A 22,961-nucleotide genomic window follows, 5' to 3' on the forward strand; every position below is an offset into this window, starting at 1 on the left:
ACACAGCGTGATCTTTGACGCATCACCTCATATCGTTGATTGATTTAATAACTGTGTATCTGGACGGACATATCCCAAGCACGAGAAAATCACTGCATTACATTTCTGATTTCTTCAGTTTCCGGATCTCAAATTAATTGCCTCAGAGAATATATACCGTATAACGCTTTTAATACACTTGGTATGATTTGTCAACAGAAAAAGTAAAAGCTTTAGACAAGAACAAGTACAATATACAGTGGAATGATTTTGTATTAAAGAGTAGAGTTGTATTGACGTCATAATAACAATGATAGGCAGTACCTAATTCCACGGAAGCCTCTTTATAAATGTAATGAAAGAGTGACAAGAACTTTTACTGTTATCTGAAAAAAGAGTCACAAAATGATCCGGGGAAACTAGCAAAACGAAATGAACATCTTGAACGAAATATATTCATCATTGGCCGAGCTGCATTTCTTCCTACATAAGAGAGTGTTGTGTGATTAATTACATGCGATCGATGTGTTTCCCTATCTTGTAGACCGCTGATATATGGACTTTATGTTGTACAGAACTTCTACATTAATTCTCATATCTTCAATAAACATGTCAGATACACGCCGTAAAATCGAAGTTCTATTCCAATACCCATTCGACATTCTCTGCTCTCCTGAAATATCTTTTAAGAACTACAGGACGAACATTATACTAGCAAACATCCATTACTGTAAGCGAAGAGTTACATCCATGCCATTGTAGTATTTATAGCGAGAATTGTGAAGTAGTGTTTAGAGCGAGTAAGCGGTTTAACGAAAGAGTCCTTGGAGGGACGCGATGAGATTTGAGCTGATTACAGCAAATCGGTGAGTGTAAAATTCATGACGCCGACAAGTCCGACTCAAGTACTCTCAATTACCAAATTTTACACTTGTTCTGTTAAGGGTTTACGGGTATAGGATCAAGCGTGCTGTTATAATACCTTTATTTTTAAGAATGGAGGCGCTAAGCCCACTGTAGTGGAATTACTAAACAAATTGGATAAATCAGTGAGCATTAATGTGCCTACACCAGAAAATCTATTTTGATAATGAATGTTTTGAAAAATAAAATACGGGAGGCAGTATATAGGATTGTTTGTAAGAATTATGATTTGTTAATAATTGTCAATTAAAACCAAATACAAAATCAAGCCTTAAAATTGGTAAGATGAAATGATTGTCAGGCTGGATTGTAATTGTGACGGAAGAAAGTGAAGAAGTCAAGCCCCAAAATTCATTTCAAGGAAAGAAAATGGGTACAATTTCAATAAACCCTTATAAAGAACGTATTTATAGCCGAAACTAATTACATAAACCATAAACATCAAAACATGATAACAACTACAAAACAAGTCTGGTGACTCTTTGGTAGGAATTCCAGATTGGTTAAAACTACCTACTACAGAAACATCTCTGGCGTGCGTTCATCACAAATAAACAAGATAGGGGATTTGAGGTATTTGTGTTTAGACCACAAATATCTTAAAACCATCCCTTGAAATTGAAAATTTAGATTAAGAAAGTGTCTGCAATTCCCACCCTTGAGAAGGTAAATGAACATATAGATTTGCCGCTGTGGATACATACATAGCCTATTACAGATTTCCATCCATATCTCCTATTCGAACCAAGTGCCTTTAGTAGCGATTCAGTTATCGGCCTCGACTGTTATAACTCTTAGCAAAAATATTTCTCTTCGAGAAAATAAGGCAACATTCCTGACTTTTAAGCAAGGTATTGTGTCACTCAGTAGGTTCACGGTTACACTGTGGTGCGGCTGGCATTCATGGTGATATTACTGAGTGTCTTGGTACATTGGGCTGCCCTCCGCACCTACCACAACGGCCCAATATCTTCAACCTTCTAATCAGAACCTGCCTAATCCGGATTAAATCTCTCGGATACTTTAAGCACGAGTTTTTCCGTGATCACGCCCTTTCAATTCCTTTTTGTTCTTACCTTACATATCTTTTATTTGATAAAATTAACACCATAACTCTATTTTTTGTTTAAAAAAGCAACAAAATTAACATTGTAATCTTGAGTATAAACGTCCTGTGCTTTATGAAATGTTATAATCATTACAATATTTAGGACCAAATGACATGATTGTTTAGATATGACTTTATGGCTATCTGTAGAACCACCGACCATTAAAACCACGAAAGACAATGTCAATCCCATCTTCGCTGATGGAGATTACCTTACAGGTGTGATCTATAAATCCAGGTGTGCTTCATTCGTATCAATAACTTTCGGTATACATGTTTATATGACACATGTTGGACAAGTGTCTATGGCTCCAGGTGTCATCTTATAGTAATCAAATCATATGTACCTATTCTTTATAGTTTATAAAGAGACAAAAGGAAAATTGTGTATATTTACATATTGAGGATTTATTTGTAAATGTAAATTAGAATACAAAATGTTCGAAATTTCATTAGTGAAATCAGCACAGGCGGAATTAATTAATAACTAATATAGGATACATTTCACGTAACTGAAATCAATGTCTAATTTTAGGTTTAGGCTACTGACGACCGAGAGTCATGAATGAGAAATTAAATCAAGAAAAGGAAAATATTAAATTAGAAATTTCCTTTTGTGAAAAAATCACTTTGATGCAAACCTTAATGAATAGTTGATCTCTAACCTTTATATCAAGGATTATAATCGTCGCCCAAACAATAACAGTTTTTTTCTTATTTGTCCCTACAACTATCTACTGCTTTTGGTTAGGCAAGTAATGTATATCGCAGTTTATATTAAAATATTTTCAAACACACAACCCGTACTTTAAAAACTAAAAAAGCACATGATTAACTTAAATGTGTCCTTTCATTTGATGATAGTTTCGAATTGAATGTTCAAGGTATCTGTATAATGAACGAGTGAACGAAATATTCAAAAAATCTCGCCAGTATAACTCTAAATTGAAAATGATACCATCCTTTGTGCTTTTTAACGTCATTGAAAGAGTAACTGAATAAGTATTTCTACATATAGTTTCGATGAAAAGGTTAGGGGAGGATACATAACACTTTAATTCATAGTGTATCGTGCCAGATTTTAGACGTCTGCCTTGATTAGAGGTCAACAACTTATGCGCATTCTCATCGGCTCTTTCGTTACTTTACAGTTTTGTTTATGGGGTTTTGGGAATCGGCAGCAAAAGTGGTACTTCATAAACGGCCTAATTCATTTGCCTTCTCTGAAGACCACTCAAGATATACACTAGATGTTGAGCTTTAGAAAAAAGATTCGCGTTTTCGTCATCTAGTGAAGTTTGTATGCGTACAATACAAATGTATGGAGACTAGTGGAGATAGAGGGGTTAGTAGTAATGAATATAAGTAAGTAACGCCGTAGCTCTAGACAAGAAGAGTGTTCCCATCTATAGTTAATCTGCATGTCAGAAACCATCAGTGATAAGTAGGATATTTTCTCTTGTGCTATGGTATATGTAATTAGAGAAGCCACATGAAGTAATATAACATCTTAGAGACAGCCCACTGCAACTGTTGACTATCTGTGATACAGACTACTTACGATAGATGACTGGAGAACATTTGATGACAGAAACAAAGAGAAGCAAATAGACGGATTACTTGCTGATATAGGGGATGGATTTGTAGTGACCCTTGTGACTCAAATTAATAGAATATCACGTTATTGCCGTGATGGATGCATACAACTGCTCCTTATAATTAGATACATACATCCTTAGTGGCGGCGACACTGTGCACTGTGATGAATTATCACAAGTTGTAGCAATGATAAGAATGTATGTCAATGATGCCATTTAACTGCTGTTAATTATGTATTTGCTAATGAACAAGGTTTACGTCACGTTGATGCAGTTATGGGGTTCAATTTGTAAGTGATCCTTTGGTAAGGCGTCCATATCATCTGAATTTCATAGAAAGTTATATTTTATATGGCATTTTATATTGTAAGACAAGAGTCAGTACATAATATTATGCCAATAAAACAAATCAAACTAAAGTTAAGATAATTCATATAATTATATTTTATGGTGAAATTAAATCACCAATCATCTGGATGTTTTCAGGACATGATAACAAAATCATATCAATTATGGAAAGTGTTTTGTCATCAAATTTCAGCAATATTATATACCTCGTTTCTACTAATGAGAAAATGCCTAGTCATACCATTCATTTTTACATTAATTTTTTTACAATTTACAGATAATTTTAGCTCCTGCTGACTAGTGCATACACAGTTGAAAACGAACGTCATAACGAACATATGATTACTAGTACTAGTTAACCCGAATAGTTTTAGGTTCGATCGGGTAACGAAAAATGTTTTCACAGTGAGAAAAAGATTGTTATAGGACCACCCAGCGCGTGCTTGCTTGCACGTGCATTGACATGTTTGGGACCATATACAGGCTCTATTAACATAGATAAACTGAAACTGGAATTTTGAATCGAAGATTTTAATTATTTTAATATTTTTCTCTTTCAAACATAATCGGTGCAGTTAGTATGATGTAACAATAGGTTCACATGATCACGTGATTATCGGAGTTGTGTTCTACTAAGCATATTGGCAGGTGCTGAGATGACCATGTAGTGAGTAAAATTTTGTATAAAATAAAGGCCTAGACAACAACAATGAAGGCAGGTGAAAATGACAATAGTTTACAGTGCTAAAACAATAATATAATCTTTTACTTTGTTGCATTAATAATGTAATTGAATATAAAGTACATTGATTTCTGAAGCATACACCGTCACATAATCATGAAAAATCGACACTTTGCTACATAAATTATAACATTCCGTCGATAGTTTTTTTTAATAAAATTAATTGCAAGGAATTTTCATTGAGTACATTAATATCATTTGTTATAAAAATTCTCAATTACGAACCCAAGTTTAATTAGGTTTATTGATCGAATTAAGCAATTTTCAGTTGTTCGAAAAACCATCATGACCATGCGTATCGATAAACAGAGTACTCCATATCCGGATCTAACACTGTCATCAATACGTTTTAGAGAGAACCTAAGGCACTGGTGTTTTTAGATAACACTGAATGTTTCCCTGCCGGCGAACTAGAAACTTCCATCATCGATTACATGATTGCAATATAGATAAACGTATCCTTGTTTTCTGAATACATATAAATCACGACCACAAGTGTTTTAAAATGTATTTTTGTTGCTTTCACGAGACATTTTACATAAAATATTGCCAATCTTTGGCATTAAATTGGCTAAAAAATCTGTGTACGTGTTTATGGTTGAAGCACGCTATTTTGTTTACACGCTGTTTTAAGTAATCACACAACTTATAGCTATAATTTCGATGATTATCACGTACGATACATTGCTAAGTATCGTTAGTCCTTGAGGGCTGAGCGAGCCTGGAGTGTAAAGTGTCTACCACTAGTCCTTTACCTCTGGGTCAGGAGTTCAAAACCCCACACGGGGCTAGATGTACTTATTATAGATCGGCGGTTTTCCCGGGGAGGTACATTTGGAAATGACCCTTGAAGTTTGTACACTTAAAACAGCAACTAAAACACAGTATTCTTAAGCTTATCGTTTTCATGATTCACTTATTTTACTTTGTTTCGATTTTATTATATTTCATACATATTTCAAAACCTAAAACTTGACCACATAGACGGAATAGTATTGCTACAAGCTGTATATATATTTATAATGAAATGTAATTACCTATATGTTATGTTTTAATCAGTTTTATGCTTGCATATATTCTATAGGTTTTGTGAAACCTGTATTAATAGTAAATATTCATGGAGAAGCGACTTGAAAGAGCAAATTGCCATGACAATTTAGCCTTAACCTTAAAACCACACCGCTATCATGAAGTGTTATTTGAATATACATAATGTAACCTTGTTGTATGGCAAGTTATAGGTTCAAGTGTACTTTAAAAATAAATAAAAATGCCAATGATGACCACGAAAGTATTCCGAGAATACAGTTTGCAATCATAGTTTAAGTAAGGATCCGCTGTGTCTGTGTTTCGTTTGATGCCTAATGAAATTTATTTGTAAAAACTGCTTTATAGTTGCGCGTACAAGTCTCTTGTTGACCTTGCTACACAAAGATTGGAATCTTAGTCTACAACGGAACATGTTCCTTTCAACATGTACCGCTAAAACCGTCACTGATGTATCTAGAGATGAAAACCGAAGGACATCATAGGCCAAGCCGGCGCACGTACATTACTTCTGAGCACAGACATAATGAGAACAAGTTGATGAGGGTCTGTTGCCTCTCAAATATGCTATCAGCTAGGTCTTAAATGTCTTCTGTTGCATTATATAACGGCTAAGGTAGCACAGTTATGGTATGAAATGAGTTTTTTTTTAAATTAGGTGAAGATGAAATCGAACTACCTGAGTTATGACCATGTATTTATACCTAAACTATGGATACGAGTACAGATAAGAGAGCATATCATTAGCTTGATTCTGAAGTAAGATACGTGTATCAGAATTGAACTAATCGATACACAGCTGTTGTAGTTATTCCTTCCATACTTGATACTCAACGATTAAATAGTAAAGTTTTAGCTTCTGCAATATAGTTTTCTTACTGATTCAAGACCTAAGATCTTGTGCAATATAGTTTTCTTACTATCATAAGATTGGGGTTTTTTCTATGCAATAACCTCCAAAATAGTTTCGTGGTAATTGAGCCCGAAATTGATATACTTTAGTGTATATTTTTTAAGTACGAAAGAGAGGATGTTATTTTTCTTTGAACACATAAAACGAAATCATCACAATAAATAGTAATAACGCAACAGCTTTATACAAGTATAAATGTCCTACATAATTAGAAAAATAGTTTTATGACAAAAAAAAACCATCTACTGACAAAATTGTGAAATTACATTTGTAATTTATATAGGTCTTGAGCAAAGAGCGTGGCGAAAGTATAAATGCTTACTTTGTGTATTTTAAAATGAGATAACATATTTATTTTGCATAACATTACATGGATTAAACGCCAAATCTGGTGTCAATTTCAAGGTTTCAAAATTCAACCTGAATTCTTTCCTAAATTCTTTTCAACAAAATGAAAGGGAATTCACATAAAAACTGTAACTTAAGCGTGTTATGAGAGTAGAATCGAGACCTTGTGAATATAACACATGAATCAAATCAAAGTCGCTTGTACTTGATATTCCGGAAACAGAGTCACATAAAAATAACAAAAAATGTCTGAAAAATGGACTTATAATTTTGGAAACTTGTCAAAATACTGACTTGTTTACATATACTTATGTTATCCTCTTGGGTTCTTTTACCCTTGACATCCATCTACCAACAAAGACATCACCAAAACATGTACCCATTTAAACCGCGCCACACTCAATGTTAACACCGCTTCAATAGAGATCATTTCACATGGAATCCGTTTTACTCTTATTTGAAGTTCTCATAACAATAGACGAAAACTTGTTTCAATCTCATATCCTGCATGGCATTGTATGTTTGTTGAATACACCAATGGACAGGCGATAGACAGGGTTTCTACCCTTTCTTTTGCTTAGCCCGACAGGGGTCTCATCGGAATTAGAAGATAAAGTGGTATCTCACTAACAGTCTATTAGGGCATGGGCTTAGAGAGTGATAACCTCTGACCCCTAGAAAGGGCCTCTGCTCCCAGGATTCAATCAATGTAAGGCGAGACGAAATGCGATCATCTTGTTAAAGTCAGACATTGTGGGAGAAAAATCTCGCAACTACTGAATTTCGCTCACGGTGATGCACTACGACCGAAACTTCAGGCAGATCAGAAATCATTCTCCGTCTTGATGTTTTGATACGCATTCAATTACAGTACAAAGAGCTGGTGCATGGCATATTTTGTATATATTTACAATGGTAAACACAGTTCAATATTGAATGGGATGGGAAAGATATCGGCCAAAACACTTCACAACGCCGACATTTTTATTATTTAACGTATAACTTTTGGTGGTTAAGGCTCCGTAAATTTTGGTATATTATATTGCCCTACCTCTACCCGAAACAATAGGCTTGTCCTTAGATAATCGATACTTGTTTTACACAATAGAAAATTTATCTCCGAAACACAAGGACGAATGCACAAGAAATACATTCTTTTGTTATCAAATTCAGCGCTTACTCAGGATTTAGTTACTATACTATTAACGTCTCTCTGCGGTGGAAATAAATCGTCTGAATAAATGTTCTTGCTCGGAAGTCTTAAATCAGACGAACAACCCATTTGTCGAGTTCTTAGCCCAATGGACATCATCCATGGCCACGGGATTTAACACTTTCACCACAGCCGAAATGAATACCTCCGAAATTGACCACAGAGACGGGCACCAAGCCAGAGAGCTGAGGCCTTAATCAGCGCTACTAATTTCCAATTACTCACGTCAAAGATTCGCTCCTCCATCTTTTGTACAGTAACATAAAGACACAGGGAAATCCTTGTAATTTGGTCTACCAAATCAAACAACATATTAGCCTTGATGTTTGGAGTGCGAGAACATGTATACTCGTTTTTGTGCAAACTTTGTTTTTGTTGAAATATAAAATTTTAAAAACATAATGAATCACTACACTACCTGTTATGACGCATCAAGATACATTTATAATTTATAATTTATAACAATAGTTGAACATAATATTTATACACTGTCTTCTATAATATGTATTTTTTGTATTTTAAGACGGTTATTAACAGCAGGATAGTTTTCTTATCGACATATTTAAACACCTTATTTACATAATTGATCGTTTTGATACATCACTGTCTTAGTGTGTCCATTCTCACAACGAAATGTTTAATATTCAACAGGTATTACAGCGAAATCTTAATGAATGAATTTATGAAAGAAGATGATAACTCACTTCGATGCATGACTGATGAAATGATCATGTGTGTATGAATGACTACACTGTCACGCTTCAGTAATCAGATCATCAGTCAATGAACAAAAGAATACATTAATGTCAGTATAGTGATATTCTGGGAGAACGAGATATAATGTTTGTCTATAGGCTTATATCCGTATAGGACACAAAATAGGTGAGAATTATTAAATATAATAATATTTCATAATTTTAAACAATCGAGAAAAAATATTCCTCTTTTAAAGATATGATTTAAGAATGGCATCGTTACAGTTGTCATAAAAACTTAAAATAAAATCATACAAACTTCAAGTAGTTATATATTTCTTTTAAGTCAATGTATTCATCATGACGAAAATTAAAATTAGTTTTGAAAGCTGATGTAGGAAAAACAATAACATTATCAAAAATAAAAAGAGATTACTTAACAGATCTATACGTTATTTCATCTTATGTCACTAAACGACACATTTCATTAAGAAACACGTTAGACTAATCAATCAATTTCAAAATATTTTATTTTAAGCCAGAGGGGAGAACATACGGAAGACGGATTAGCCCTAGTTTGCAGCTTTGATTTATCTTACAGAAAGCCTTCCCTTCGGCACCTCGACCTCCACAAGGATATACTGCCTATGTGCCAAATTCCTGTTTCGACCCTTATTCACAGAAAAGTGTTCCCTACTTTATTGTTATGTCAACAGACTATAAATGCATTTGAATCGAGTTGCATACATAATAATATGCCCATCTCAATGAGAAGGTGATAAACAGGCTATCCCATTGCGGCGATCATATAGGATGACATTCTGATGACGCTGTTTACTTTTCCAATGATATACGGAGCTAGGTGGGCTTCGCTTCGTACTTTTTTCCTGGCAAGCAGATGTTCGCTTTGTAAAAACATCTCTTTATACAAACCTCTATAAAGTTTCAATGACAGTGCTTACATACCAATAAAACAACTTATGTCAAGGGAGAAAAAAATTAAAGTTAGATAATGCAGAAAATTGTAGAAAATTTTACGCTTGAATGCATTCTGACATGAAAACCAGTCCACGGAAAAAGTTCTTGAGGGAAGTAAAAAAAAATGTACAAATAGAAGTGTGAAACAGTGTGAAAAGGAAAGCTGATTTCCATAATCCCTTGCCCTTTTACAGACATACAAACATCGTAAAGGCCAACACCTCGCCTGGCGAGTATTGATGGTTTAGGTCACATATCATAAATCACATATCGTGTAATTGTCAAGATCTTTTTATTGACCTAACACAGCTGTCTTTGTCTGTTAATATTCATAGCAGGGCTTCGACACATCAGCATATATATATTGAGTATAGCGAATGGACAGTGTTTGTTTCTCTTGGCCAAAGTATTTAATATACACGATTGTTAAACGTTTAGTATCTCTATAGGCTAGTAAGAGGGAAACAATTTGTTATTGATATAAATCAAAATATATTTGACAGTTGGGTCAACGCGGCCTATATCTTATCAGAAAGAGACATTCCAGATCATAGTTACTGCAAACAGATGTGTATTTGATTGGAGATTATATTTTGTATGCTATTTGAATCCGATTCATTTGAAATTAAACTACCAGCTTATATACATTGCATTTATGCTGTATTTGCGCATAACAGAGTTATCTTATCGTGCAGGTAGGTATCGATTGCGACGTCATGTATTTTCGGGCGTTACGTCATAATTTTAATAAACGACGTGTTGTGATCACAAACTTATGACGTGACAATTTATACGTAGTATAACATATATTTTACTTACCCTTCGGCCTGCTTCGTTGTTATGTAGGTTCATCAACATTCGCGCCAGTTCACGCGATCCACGTTTGTGATTTTTATCCTTTTCTCGTACATCCACGAAGTATTTTGCAAAATTGTAGCCATATTCTATATTATCACCACATCCACCCCAAATCCAGTCTCGTTTTAGTTCTTTAGGGCGCATAGCCTTACTACATCCACATCGAGACAACTCGCCCTCCCGACACGCCCTACTCACAGCGTGTACCACACCAGCGGCCGAAATGGCATGAGTAAAGGCAGCTTCTCGGCTGGCTGAAATCAGATATAAATGGACTTATTAGTTTCTTAAATTAAATGCAGATTTAAATCTCGATCTGCTATACATGAAATTAATAAAATCTGATAAGATTGCGAAAAAAAGTAATAACTGTAAGGCATTTCTGATAATATGAATCATAGGTCGTATATACATAGAATTCTTATAATTATTACAGAATATGTAACATCGTCCTCCTTTGTAAATAACACATAACTAAGTAAATGAAGTGACTCGAATATATTTGCTTTCTGGTTTAGCTTATTATCGTAATTGTCATATTTTCAAAGTAAAAATAAATTAACAAATAATATGCAAAAAAATAATACATAAGTTTAAAACTTTTCGGTATTCATACTTTCTCCATTGTCAACACCCATTGGAGGAATCGATCTAACAGACATTTGATATAGTTCTGTAACCGACATTGAAAAGATAGTTTTGTAACCCATGTCATCGACTAAAACAGAATTTTGCAGTATAACGTCTTATTGGTTTTATAAGCAGTTTTGAAGCAGAAACGTTTGTGTTTTTTATTTATTTTTGTCTAACACATTCACCCCTGAATACACATTTAGACTCTACTTAATCAAGGTCAGAATAATCCATTATGAATTTTCAGGGGTGAATGAGTTAATAAGGTTAGAACTATTGTTTCATACGACACCAGTATAGTTTCGCTACATTTCATTTTCTGAGACATATATGGGAAAATAATTACAGCTATCAATTCATTTTTAGAGAAATTAACAAAAAAAAGATTGAATTGCATTTTTTTCTATTTATAGAGGTTATTTTGCAAAAGAATATATACAACACACACTAATTACAGTTTTAAAATCAGGCAATCTTTTCTCAGCGAATTAAAATCAGTCTTTCCCATCAGAAATGATTCAACGATATAACCCTTGTGCCCTATTTATCATAAAAATTAATTTTAAATTATTATTGGCATTTTACTTGATTCATAAATACGATCCAAGTTATCTAATATTTGTTTTCATATTGAATCAAAATATTATCTTAGATCAAACGTTAAAGTAAATCTAATAAATCTCACTTTAAATAAAAAATTTAATTATTTTAAAAAGATATCTCATGAAAAGCTAACAAAGTTAGTTTTTCCTACTCAGTCTATTATATTTACATTTCCTTAATTTTCATTTTAACCACGATAACGCCCTCGTATTGAAGTGAGGACACGTCGCAATTCAATCGGTGGACTTGTCATTGATATGACACCGAGATCAGGTAAAATATTATCGGTTTGCCATGCAGTATGGTGAACCTGTCGACGTTTGATTGAGAAATGACAGATCTATTCTACCACGTTAGACCACTTCAATCGTCAGAGAAACCTAACGCATAACCAAGCTGAATACATGACGAATGAACAATAGGGAATCATCGAAAATCATCAATTGAAAAAACAGCAATATTTTTTCTGGTTAAGTTAAAAGGTTGTGCAGTTTCTAGGTTGTGAATTTTCCGAAAGATCAATGGTTATGCAGGTTATATTATAAACTTAACGTGTTTAATTCAAACGTCCCTGACCTATTACGTGTGAGTTATATATTAATATATAAATGTTTAGTACTTCCGGATTATCAAACCAATAGTTCTCATAATGCATCTCATTAGTAGACGTGATGTCGTCAACGGTAATGCGGTAGCAACCATTGATGACACGTCATTGAATTTTTTTGCACTTCCGACTAGGCATGGGAACCACCAAAAATAACTTGATAATATTTAATGTCTTAACCACACGATGTCATGATTTGTCTACATCGGCTTTATGATAGAGTACAGTTATTTATCCGATAGTTTACTGATGACAAAGTTCATCTTAAATTTACCCATGCCTGTAATTCCATGGTCACGTATGTATGAAATCACATAATTCAATGTCAATTTCAATAAAAGTCTGATTTTGTTTTCAGCATTGTATGAAGACAAACACCTATTCAATATACATTATTTAGACAAAATTTTGCAAAACAAAAAGATAAAAGAAAGAAGAAAGGAAGCTTTTCAAGGCATGAAATGATGCACTTTTTCAATACATTTGACACATTAACAATCAGTTTTAATACGAGAACGAAATCTCACATGTGGCCTATATTGAGGTATCGGGCAAAATGATTACCCTTTTTATTTAAAGGTTTATACATATCATAGCTTGCCTTTTATAATAGATGTTATCTTAAATTGCACTTGTGGCGAGGAGAATATATGAATTAATAAATGTAAAAATAATCCCAAAGCGAGACACATAAACGTTTTATAAAAACTAGAGAAAATGAAATAAAATCCTCCTTTAAATAGTCTTTATCCTTATCATTGCCATTGTAAACCGAGTTTTATATAAAAAAATAATTCACACTCATTGAATTTTAGAGGAATTGGCTTAAAGATTAATATAAAATAAAATACCGAAAACTGGCGTGGAATTCCAAAGCGTGTAGCCTGAATACAAGCTAGGGATAATAACAAAGAGAGATAGAGAAGAAAGGAAGTTGTGTTTTAGTTAAACCAAGAAAACCAGAATACTTGGTGGTCTTTTCCGCTGCTGTCGATAGTGATAGACCCAGGAGACCAGTTGGGATGTTCTAGCTTGCAGAAACTATTTCTTAAATTGCTTTTCCATACCCCATATCTTCCGGATTACGTTTGAAATCGCAAAGATTTTTTTCCGGCCGACATGAAATCCCGTGCGTCTGGTCCTCGCTCAATAGTTGATAGTACATCAAGCAATTAAATACACGAACGGGGAATATTTTTGACTGGTGCTTCATGCAACGTGTTTTTGTCGGATATTTCGTAAAATGTAAAGCCGCCATTTTGAAACCAAAAAAGCATGTCTGCTTCATCATATGTATGTTAAAACTTAGTTGGAGATTCGCGTAACTTTTGACTGAGACGTTCCACGTTTCATTCTAAAAAACAACGCCGTCTAGCAAACAACTTAAACAATTGAGTAAAAGACAAGCCGTATCTGTCTTCAGTCTCATCTTGTATGCTTGATAACAATTGCGATAGTTCAGACGGCATGAAGTGGATCATAACTGCTGAAACCTGAGTTTTACATCTTTTTAAATTGCCAAAGTACATGGCAGACTGTTCGTCAGGGAAGCGGTTATCGTATCGATAGAGACACGGCCAGGGGATAGGAATTTTCTGACATGGGAAATCAGAATAATATCAGCGCCATGAAAACCGATACAAATATCATTGGCTCAATCGACATTCAACACTGGTGTCTTAAACTGCAGAACAAAATCCGACAATAAAATGCATTATAAAATGACAATGGGTTGATGGTTTTATTACTAATATTTATGTCAGACCAAATGTTTGGAACATTGCACCGTGAACTTATACATCACCGCTGACATTGAGTCTGGGCATATTTATAACAGTAACGGATACGTATCAACAATTTTGTATATAATAATAATAACATAGAATTTGCACTGTTGTATACGGTAATCAGAAATGTATTCGTGCCGCAACCAAGTAGGCTATTTTCATTCCTGCCAATTATTATTTACAATATATTCACATAACTGGGAATATTTTGACAGGCAGTCACACTTTCTAATAGCTCAGATATACGTACTATGAATTGTAAATCGATTTTTGGTAAAACGTCGTATCATTAAATGTTTCATTATCTAAATTTATTTTTAAGTTGAATGTTGAATCTTAAATTTATTTCCAAGGTTGCATACAAGTACTTGACCAAAATATTTATTATTCGCCTCAGGAACACTATATGTTATGCCAGATTTGCTGGTATTTTTTTCTACTTCACATTGTGTTTGCCCCTGTTTTCTGAACTGAATACCCTTGTCCGGGACGGAGCACTCGATATCAAAAGGTTGCCGATTACGATGGTATATCTGATAGCCTATTCGTCTTATCTGTACAGGGCACTGATACAGACCCGTAATTGTCTAAATATGCTTTCCAGTCCTCCCTAAATGACTTACACACAGACAACCGAACATATTCAGACTTTAACAGAAACGTTTTCTGCCGAATGAGTTACAAAGTACTGATATCGCGACCCTAATAAGACTAAGTATGTTCAATCTTGCAGCTATTACGAGATCATTTTCTAACCGGAACTTCTCATCAACTGGGCCATTATCTGGTTCGTTATTTAGAAGTCTACTTGTAGAACTATATAGCGGGATCTGTTACCTGAGGAGACACAAACTGGAAGACGCTGATAACGACAAGGGAGATAGTGTTCACGTGTTACCTGCCTATCTCTCAGTCATTAAAACATAGAATGCTGGTATTGGTATGTGGATAAAAACACTAAACGACTTCTTAACTCTGTAACTATTATCTATGTATGACAGTTAAATCGGAATACTGGATCTGAATTCAAATATTGGTAAATTAACACTTTGATACAAGTCTAATGTGTGTGCAAGGTCGTTCAGGAACTCTCGCAGGATGTTTTATGAATCAACTTTTTGTTTTATGCATACAGTTATGACTGACAGATTGACATCAAGAATTTATGCAAGTCTGAAGGAAATTTTACGACAGAGAAATATTTCTATAGTTCCATGTGCGGTTTGAAAATGAAAGTGAGCATACCTTTGAGCAATGATTTACTTTGATTTTTCCGAACTTAAATCATTGAATGTTTTGTCTTTATCACCAAATGATTTGTTACTGAAGTCATGCTGTTATCTAATTCTTGTTTAAGAGATCCTATGTTCACTTCATGTTTATTAAGATATCTGCATCATGTTTATGCATAAGATACTAAATCATTTATTGCTGAATGTAGGTGTATATTTAGATGTAATATAATGAGAAAATTCATAATTATGGGTTTGAGTATTTATATTGTTAAATTCGCCATATATTACCTCAAATTGTTTAACGTGTATCTAAAATTTAACCATAGATACACATGATGTAAGAAATTATACCAAAGAGATATTTACCTCGTTCTAACACTGGTCCAAACACTGAATTATCGCCTTCTATAGTAGAACAGTTCCACCTTCTATGTCCAAATTGAACCTGGCATTCTGCAATGCCCAGCTGGGCCCCTCTGCCGACACTGGGCATGTGGTCCTGGTATAGCTGACAAAGTCTCACCTGCCCGGGGGACAGGCCGCGTAATTTCGGACACAGGGGCTGGGATCCAAGAATATATAACTGGGGGTTCTTCCAAGACTCAAACTTTCCAGCAAGACTCCTATGTAACGATTGATATAAAAGTATATAAACATAGTATAAAACAGTCAATATATAATTGTCTATTACACAAAATATATAACAGAAAAATAAGACATTATTGGAATTGTATAATATACCTTGCAAGCTTTCCAGCAAGATTCCTATGTAACGATTGATGTAAAATTATATAAATAAGATATAAAACCATCCAGAAACAAATTTACATAGGCTTTGTCTGTTACTCATTTGACTCCTACATCTTATCAATAAGATTTGTTGAAACGATAAAATATAAAATAATCATAATAAATTGTCTAGCAACGCAAAAATATATAATAAAAGAAAAGACATTTTTATGAATTGTGTTATGTATCTTGCAAACTTGTTACTGGAATAGCACAAAAATATGTAATAATGAAAATACACAAAATGCAAAACATGGCGTATGAAATGATATTCCATAAAAAATGTGTTTACTTCTATAGAGATAATGAAACTTAGGCTACTTTAGAACTAAAAACAATAATTATATAAAAAATAGCCAGTGGCTTAACACCTTGAGATGTCGGTAAACAAGACTGTTGATAACACAACAAAGGAGAACCTTTGTTTGGGGTTTTTTTATAAAAAAAAAATCGTTTTGCTAGTATGATCCATGCATATGGTTTGGATTTATTTTATGTCGAGAGTGACAATAAAAGACGAGGCATGAATTACATTTCACCGCATTCATAGAGTTATAAATTGAATTTGCACACAGACATTAAAACATTGCTATCCATAATGTTAATAAATATATTTAATAAAGTTTAGAATAGAAAACTGTTTTAGATTATTGAATTGGTTACAAAATGTCATAAATTCATAATAAAAGTGTATCTGTCACAGATATAAATCTATTTTACTGCCTTATTTTGCTGTAACGAAAATTGAGTTCATCATTATATAAATTCATGGTTATACTTTTTTAAAAGAACACTTGAAGATTTTATAGGTTTTCAAATTGAATGAAACCTGCTATCTATACCCTTTAATAAAGAATGTGCATGTGTGCTGGCGTGTTATCGAAAACAACTATCCACAGTAACTAATTTGAAGTGTTATAACTTGTGATCCACTCGACCACGAGTTCGTAACACTTCACTGTTACGGGAAAATGCCAGCAAGATGATTAAACCGGGATAGCCGTGTTCGCTTAATCAATACAAAAGGTAAAAATAAACCCTGAATGCAGATGGAGCGAATTAGCGTGATTCATACAATCAAACTCCACTACAAAGCTATTTAAATGAAGAACTAATGAAAGAAAACAAACTGCGAGATCTCTGGAATTTTGTGAATCAGTGTGATATGTATCAAATCTAAACGTAAGTATTTTAACTTAACACCAACTAGGAAATTAGAGATTTATTTAATTAAACTTAAAACAGGAATAAATTTATTTAGTGAATTCCTCACGTGCATGTAAAATATATTTTTGTCAACTATCGTGTTGTAGGATATAAACGAAAAAACAAATGCAGGATTAAGAAAAAAAATATCACAATATTATCTAATGAAAATAGTTGAAGACAAGCACGTTTACCAAACGGAAATATTTAATATTTATCGATCACACAAAAAACACCTGTCATCAGAAAGCGTTCTCTAGGTAAATAAAGGTTCACTTGTCATATTAAGACAATTAATATGTAGGGACCTGTGAGGGAAAATGTTGGTGCTCGTCGTGGACGTTATCGATCGTTTCACCTGCACAGGTAAGACCCGGACGAGACATGCATATAATATGGACTATCGTGGATTGTATAATAATGTTGTCTGTTTATCTTCCAGCTAGTTTTGAGTGTTTAATTGAGGTCAAAAGAAAATCATCAATTACCTATAAGCCGACGACAGTGTCACAGTCGTCACAGCGTTCTATTGATTCGACCAAGCACTTTACTAACGCGGGGCTCAAGGGTATATTTTGTATGAGCACTTCGCTCGACCGAGGCATAAACAAAAAACGCCAGTCGCTCCTCTTCCACTACATTACCTTTGTAAAATTGTATACCTTTTTGTCACTTTTACGTTTTAGATTATCTGGACAATTTTGTCCCACTGTGTACATTGTATATGATATTTATTTTGGAATGTGTATGAGGTAGTGTATAATACATTTTCTATCTGTATAGACAGCAGGAATGTGGGCTCTGTGAATCTATCTTAGGTTAATCCGGACAATTTTGTCAATAAAGGCCGATTCCAGTGTTTACACATAGCTGGTTTAAATCACTCACAATCTCCGTGATAGGAGTTGATGAATGTGATAGCGGATTTACTTCTTTCCAAATAGGAATTCACAAATGATAATAAAACTAGGCGAAAACGATAGGACAATTTTAGATACGTCCTTTCACATAATGATAAAGCTATATGTAAATCTCCTTAGAGGTTAATATAGAACCAGGGGGAAAGGCGACTCATTATTTATTCTTAACAACACATAAGAATATATTCATATTGATAAAATAAAAATGTATTACATGAATTTGTATGTTTAATTCAATACTAACTTATCAAAAATAAACAATACAATTATAAAAAAAATGGTATAGGCTTGTTCTTATAATAATTATTTTAAGTCATAAATATATGGAATAAAATTTGTTGAAATGAAATAAGGCCTATCCTTTTTTAAGAATTTAATAAAATGTGGGAATGTAATAATTGTGCACTTAATACAATATTCAATTTTCAGTAATTGTAAATTGTATGCAAACATTCCTCGTTTTATTGTTCTTTATTATTGTTGTGAAATGTATTATGTAAGGCAAACTTACCACCAAATGTCGCCGACTGCAGAAACAAGAAAGGCTTGCAATATTCCCAATAGAATCACAATCGTTATCCCTGGCCATCGAGGGATTCCTAGGGCCATTTTTGCATATCACTGACGTATATTGTCCCAGGGCACTACGGACGGAAACAACAATGTAAAATAACGCATTGCTTATTAATAAATCCCATGCTTAAAATATCATCCCAACATTTTACTGTCCCCCTTTAATACTCATTCCACAGGATACACGTGGCCCACGATATGTACAAATCGTACTGCTCCATCCCCTCTCTACATTCTACGGGTTCACAGTGAGAATCAGACGAGTGATTAAAATTCACAACAAATCATGTTCAACACACACACGCGCTCTCATGATATTTTTGCGAGTGATCCCAAAACATCATTACTGCTTCAACGGAGGTGGCACTCGACCGCTGATTGATGGAAATGCCATAACATAGCAGACGACTCTTCTGACGCTTGCTCGCTTCTGATTGGTCCGCGCCTCTCACATCCTAAATGATTCAAATGCTTTTTCCCGATCTATCCATTTTAGACGTGTACGCTAATAATAATTAACAAATGACTTCTTCCTTTGTTTATCATATGAATCTCTCTCCGTTTTGTGTGTCGTGTATGAATGTCCCGGTTTGTCGAGCGTTAGCGATATAATATGCGGTATACACTTCACTAGCGAGCAGTGTGAGAAAGGCCGCACAAGGTATTATGACAGAGCGACGATACCATCCTCTCTGATTCACATATATGCAGAATGATAGGGAACATACAATATTCACCAACCATGGAATAGGGCTGACTAGCAGGACAATATCCCCGAGGTGAATGTATGTTTCAGGTGACTTTAGCCAGTATATAACTACTACAGGAGCTCGGAGAGGGGGCTGCCGCTTGAAGGGATACAATAAGCAGCCATGCATACCTGATAGGGCTCAGGTTGGCTATAAATGCTACTGCTATCGTAGCTTAACAAATCCCACCATGTCGGGGGATGAAGAATACATGCTAGCGTAGGACATATGGGTTTTATGTCTCATACATAGGTGCATGTGAAATTGGATCGCGTTTCGCATTATCATAAACTGAAAATAGTAATGAATATTACAAATTTTCTCCTTCGTATTAAAATGTTATAAAAGGAAAACCGCAAATCAGCTTATATTACATTTATTAGTCCAGTGTGTCTTCTATCGCAGCGTATATATATAAACTGCACAAACGACGAAGTCTTCGTTAAGCATTATATATATATGCTATCTAAATATGGCACACAATAAAAGTTATTTAAAAGACAATGCATGATACTTTCAATGATGAGTAATTATATGAGCATTATCAATGAATTATTTGAATAAGATATATATCAATTAAGAAATAGTGCAAAGTATATAAATATATGAAATGATATGATAAACAATGTTTCGCATTAAAGAGACAAGTTAATCTATGTACGTCAACACATTAGAACGTGTCCATATCGTTCTCAATCTGTTTGATAAACATTTATATAACTGTTATATACACGTTGTGATTTTCTTCATCAGCAATCGACTTATGCTTTATATGTCCCTTTATGTTTTGGGTCATATTTTTGTATAACTACAATACCAAATATGCTGCATATTTCATTTACGCTTATATAACAACCTACTGAACCATTTGCATTTAATGCGGAACTGCTAAGCATATTTTACATACATATGTACGCCTATTTTTGTATCCCTACATTTGTCATTACAATTATAAACATCGTGTAACTCGTAAAAATCCTTTATATTTCATTCATCTTCGCATAATGATATTTGTTGAAACATCACTCTCTAGATAACGCATACAACTTATATGTTTTACTTGTCCTATTTTTATGCCACTAATACAATTATAACTGCGATTATATAAATCTTGTAAGAATAAGCTATATCAGTTCAGTATGTTAAATGTCCTGTTAATAACCAGTGACAATTTGACAAAATGATAAGTTTATGTTTAGATAGTGTTTTATTCCACCTTTAGGTATAGATTGTCAATTTTTCATACTTTGCAAACATATCTAGAAAAACCTGATCTAGAAGCTGACATCAAAGAGATGAAAACATTCACCGGCCTGCGGTCAGAACCTGGTAACTGTCCCTCGAGGGTTTCTAATCACTATCCGGAGAAGGGAACTAGGAGAATATCCATGCATCTAAAATACTGTATCCTCAAAATAAAAACACATTGTAGGCCTACACATCATTTAGTTTCGGTACATTTACATATGTTTAAATGGGGTTTTTTTAACATCACTGGAGTTATTTGGTAGCTTGAATGGTTCATACATATATAAGCCTGTTTTTGTTACCCAATATGTTTTATTACTCCATAAATACATCTCTGTTTGTGCCTTTTTGTAACTAGCATTTGAGATAAAAACATAATGTTTTTTATTATAATAATCTATATAGATATCTCTGTTTTGTTATAATAGTCTATGTAAATATCTGTTTTGTTAAAATAGTCTATATACATCCCTGTTTTGTTAATATATAGTCTATATAAATTCTCTGTTTTGTTAAAATAGTCTATATACATCCCTGTTTTGTTAATATATAGTCTATATAAATTCTCTGTTTTGTTAAAATAGTCTGTATAAATTTGTTTTGCCACATAGTCTATATAAATCTGTGTTTTATTATAGTAGCTATATAAATCTGTGTTATGTTAAAGTAGCCTATGTGAATCTTTTTGTTATAAAAATCTATATAATTATCTCTGTTTTGTGATAGTAGTCAATAATAAAAATCTCTGTTTTGTTATAATAGTCTATATAAGTATATCTGTTTTGTTATAATAGTCTATATAAATATATCTGTTTTTTATATAGTCTATATAAAATATCTGTTTTGTTATATAGTCTATATAAATCATATCTGTTTTGTTAATAGTTATATATATATCTTTTTTATAGTATATATAGTATATCTGTTTTGTTATAATAGTCTATATAAGTATATCTGTTTTGTTATAATAGTCTATATAAATATCTGTTTTGTTATATAGTCTATATAAGTATATCTGTTTTGTTATAATAGTCTATATAAGTATATCTGTTTTGTTATAATAGTCTATATAAATATATCTGTTTTGTTATAATAGTCTATATAAATATTTGTTTTGTTAAAATAGTCTATATAAAATATCTGTTGTGTTATAATAGTCTATATAAATATATCTGTTTTGTTATAATAGTCTATATATAATCTGTTTGTTATAATAGTCTATATATATAAATATATCTGTTTTTTATAATAGTTATATAAATATATCTGTTTTTGTCTATATAATTAGTCTATAAATAAGTAATATATGTTTTGTTTTATAATAGTCTATATAATATATCTGTTTTGATATAGTTATATAATCGTATTATAATATATATCTGTTTTTATAATAGTCTATATAAATATATCTGTTTTGTTATAATAGTCTATATAAGTATATCTGTTTTTATAATAGTCTATATAAATATATCTGTTTTGTTATAATAGTCTATATAAATCTTTGTTTTGTAATAAGTCTATAGAAATATCTGTTGTGTTATAATAGTCTATATAAATATATCTGTTTTGTTATAATAGTCTATATCTCTGTTTTGTTTTGTTGTAATATTCTATATAAATCTTTTAGTAACATGTCTCATAATAGCCAATACAAATCGCATTGCTTTCCTATACATCTCTGATTTTTTTTAACTAACATAGGTAAGAATTGTCCATACAAATCCATCTTTTGTTTTTTACTAACATGTGTTATGAAATGCCATACAGATTTCTTTAGAATTTTATTGCTAAGTTGTGTTATAATAAACCATATACAATTCTCTGTTTATTTTTTGTTTTTTAACATGTGTTATAATAGTC

At 33.0% G+C, this 22,961-nt stretch overlaps 1 protein-coding gene across 2 annotated transcripts in view; it reads right to left on the reverse strand.

Annotated features, from left to right (window-relative positions):
- Positions 1–22,961, reverse strand: part of LOC138336937 (protein Wnt-5b-like) — a 58,244-nt gene that overhangs the window by 23,528 nt on the left and 11,755 nt on the right. Inside the window, exons 2-4 of one of the 2 annotated variants that reach the window (XM_069286570.1) lie at positions 19,043–19,175; positions 15,983–16,239; positions 10,713–11,005 (exon numbers count right to left, since the gene is read on the reverse strand). In XM_069286570.1, the coding sequence (XP_069142671.1) occupies positions 10,713–11,005; positions 15,983–16,239; positions 19,043–19,140 (648 nt within the window). In that variant the 5' untranslated portion in view covers positions 19,141–19,175. Of the gene's footprint in view, positions 1–10,712; positions 11,006–15,982; positions 16,240–19,042; positions 19,844–22,961 lie in introns of those variants that run through there. The other variant, XM_069286569.1, reaches the window with a different exon arrangement.

This window comes from Argopecten irradians, chromosome 12 (genome assembly GCF_041381155.1).
Source record: "Argopecten irradians isolate NY chromosome 12, Ai_NY, whole genome shotgun sequence".
Taxonomy (NCBI): Eukaryota; Metazoa; Mollusca; class Bivalvia; order Pectinida; family Pectinidae; genus Argopecten; species Argopecten irradians.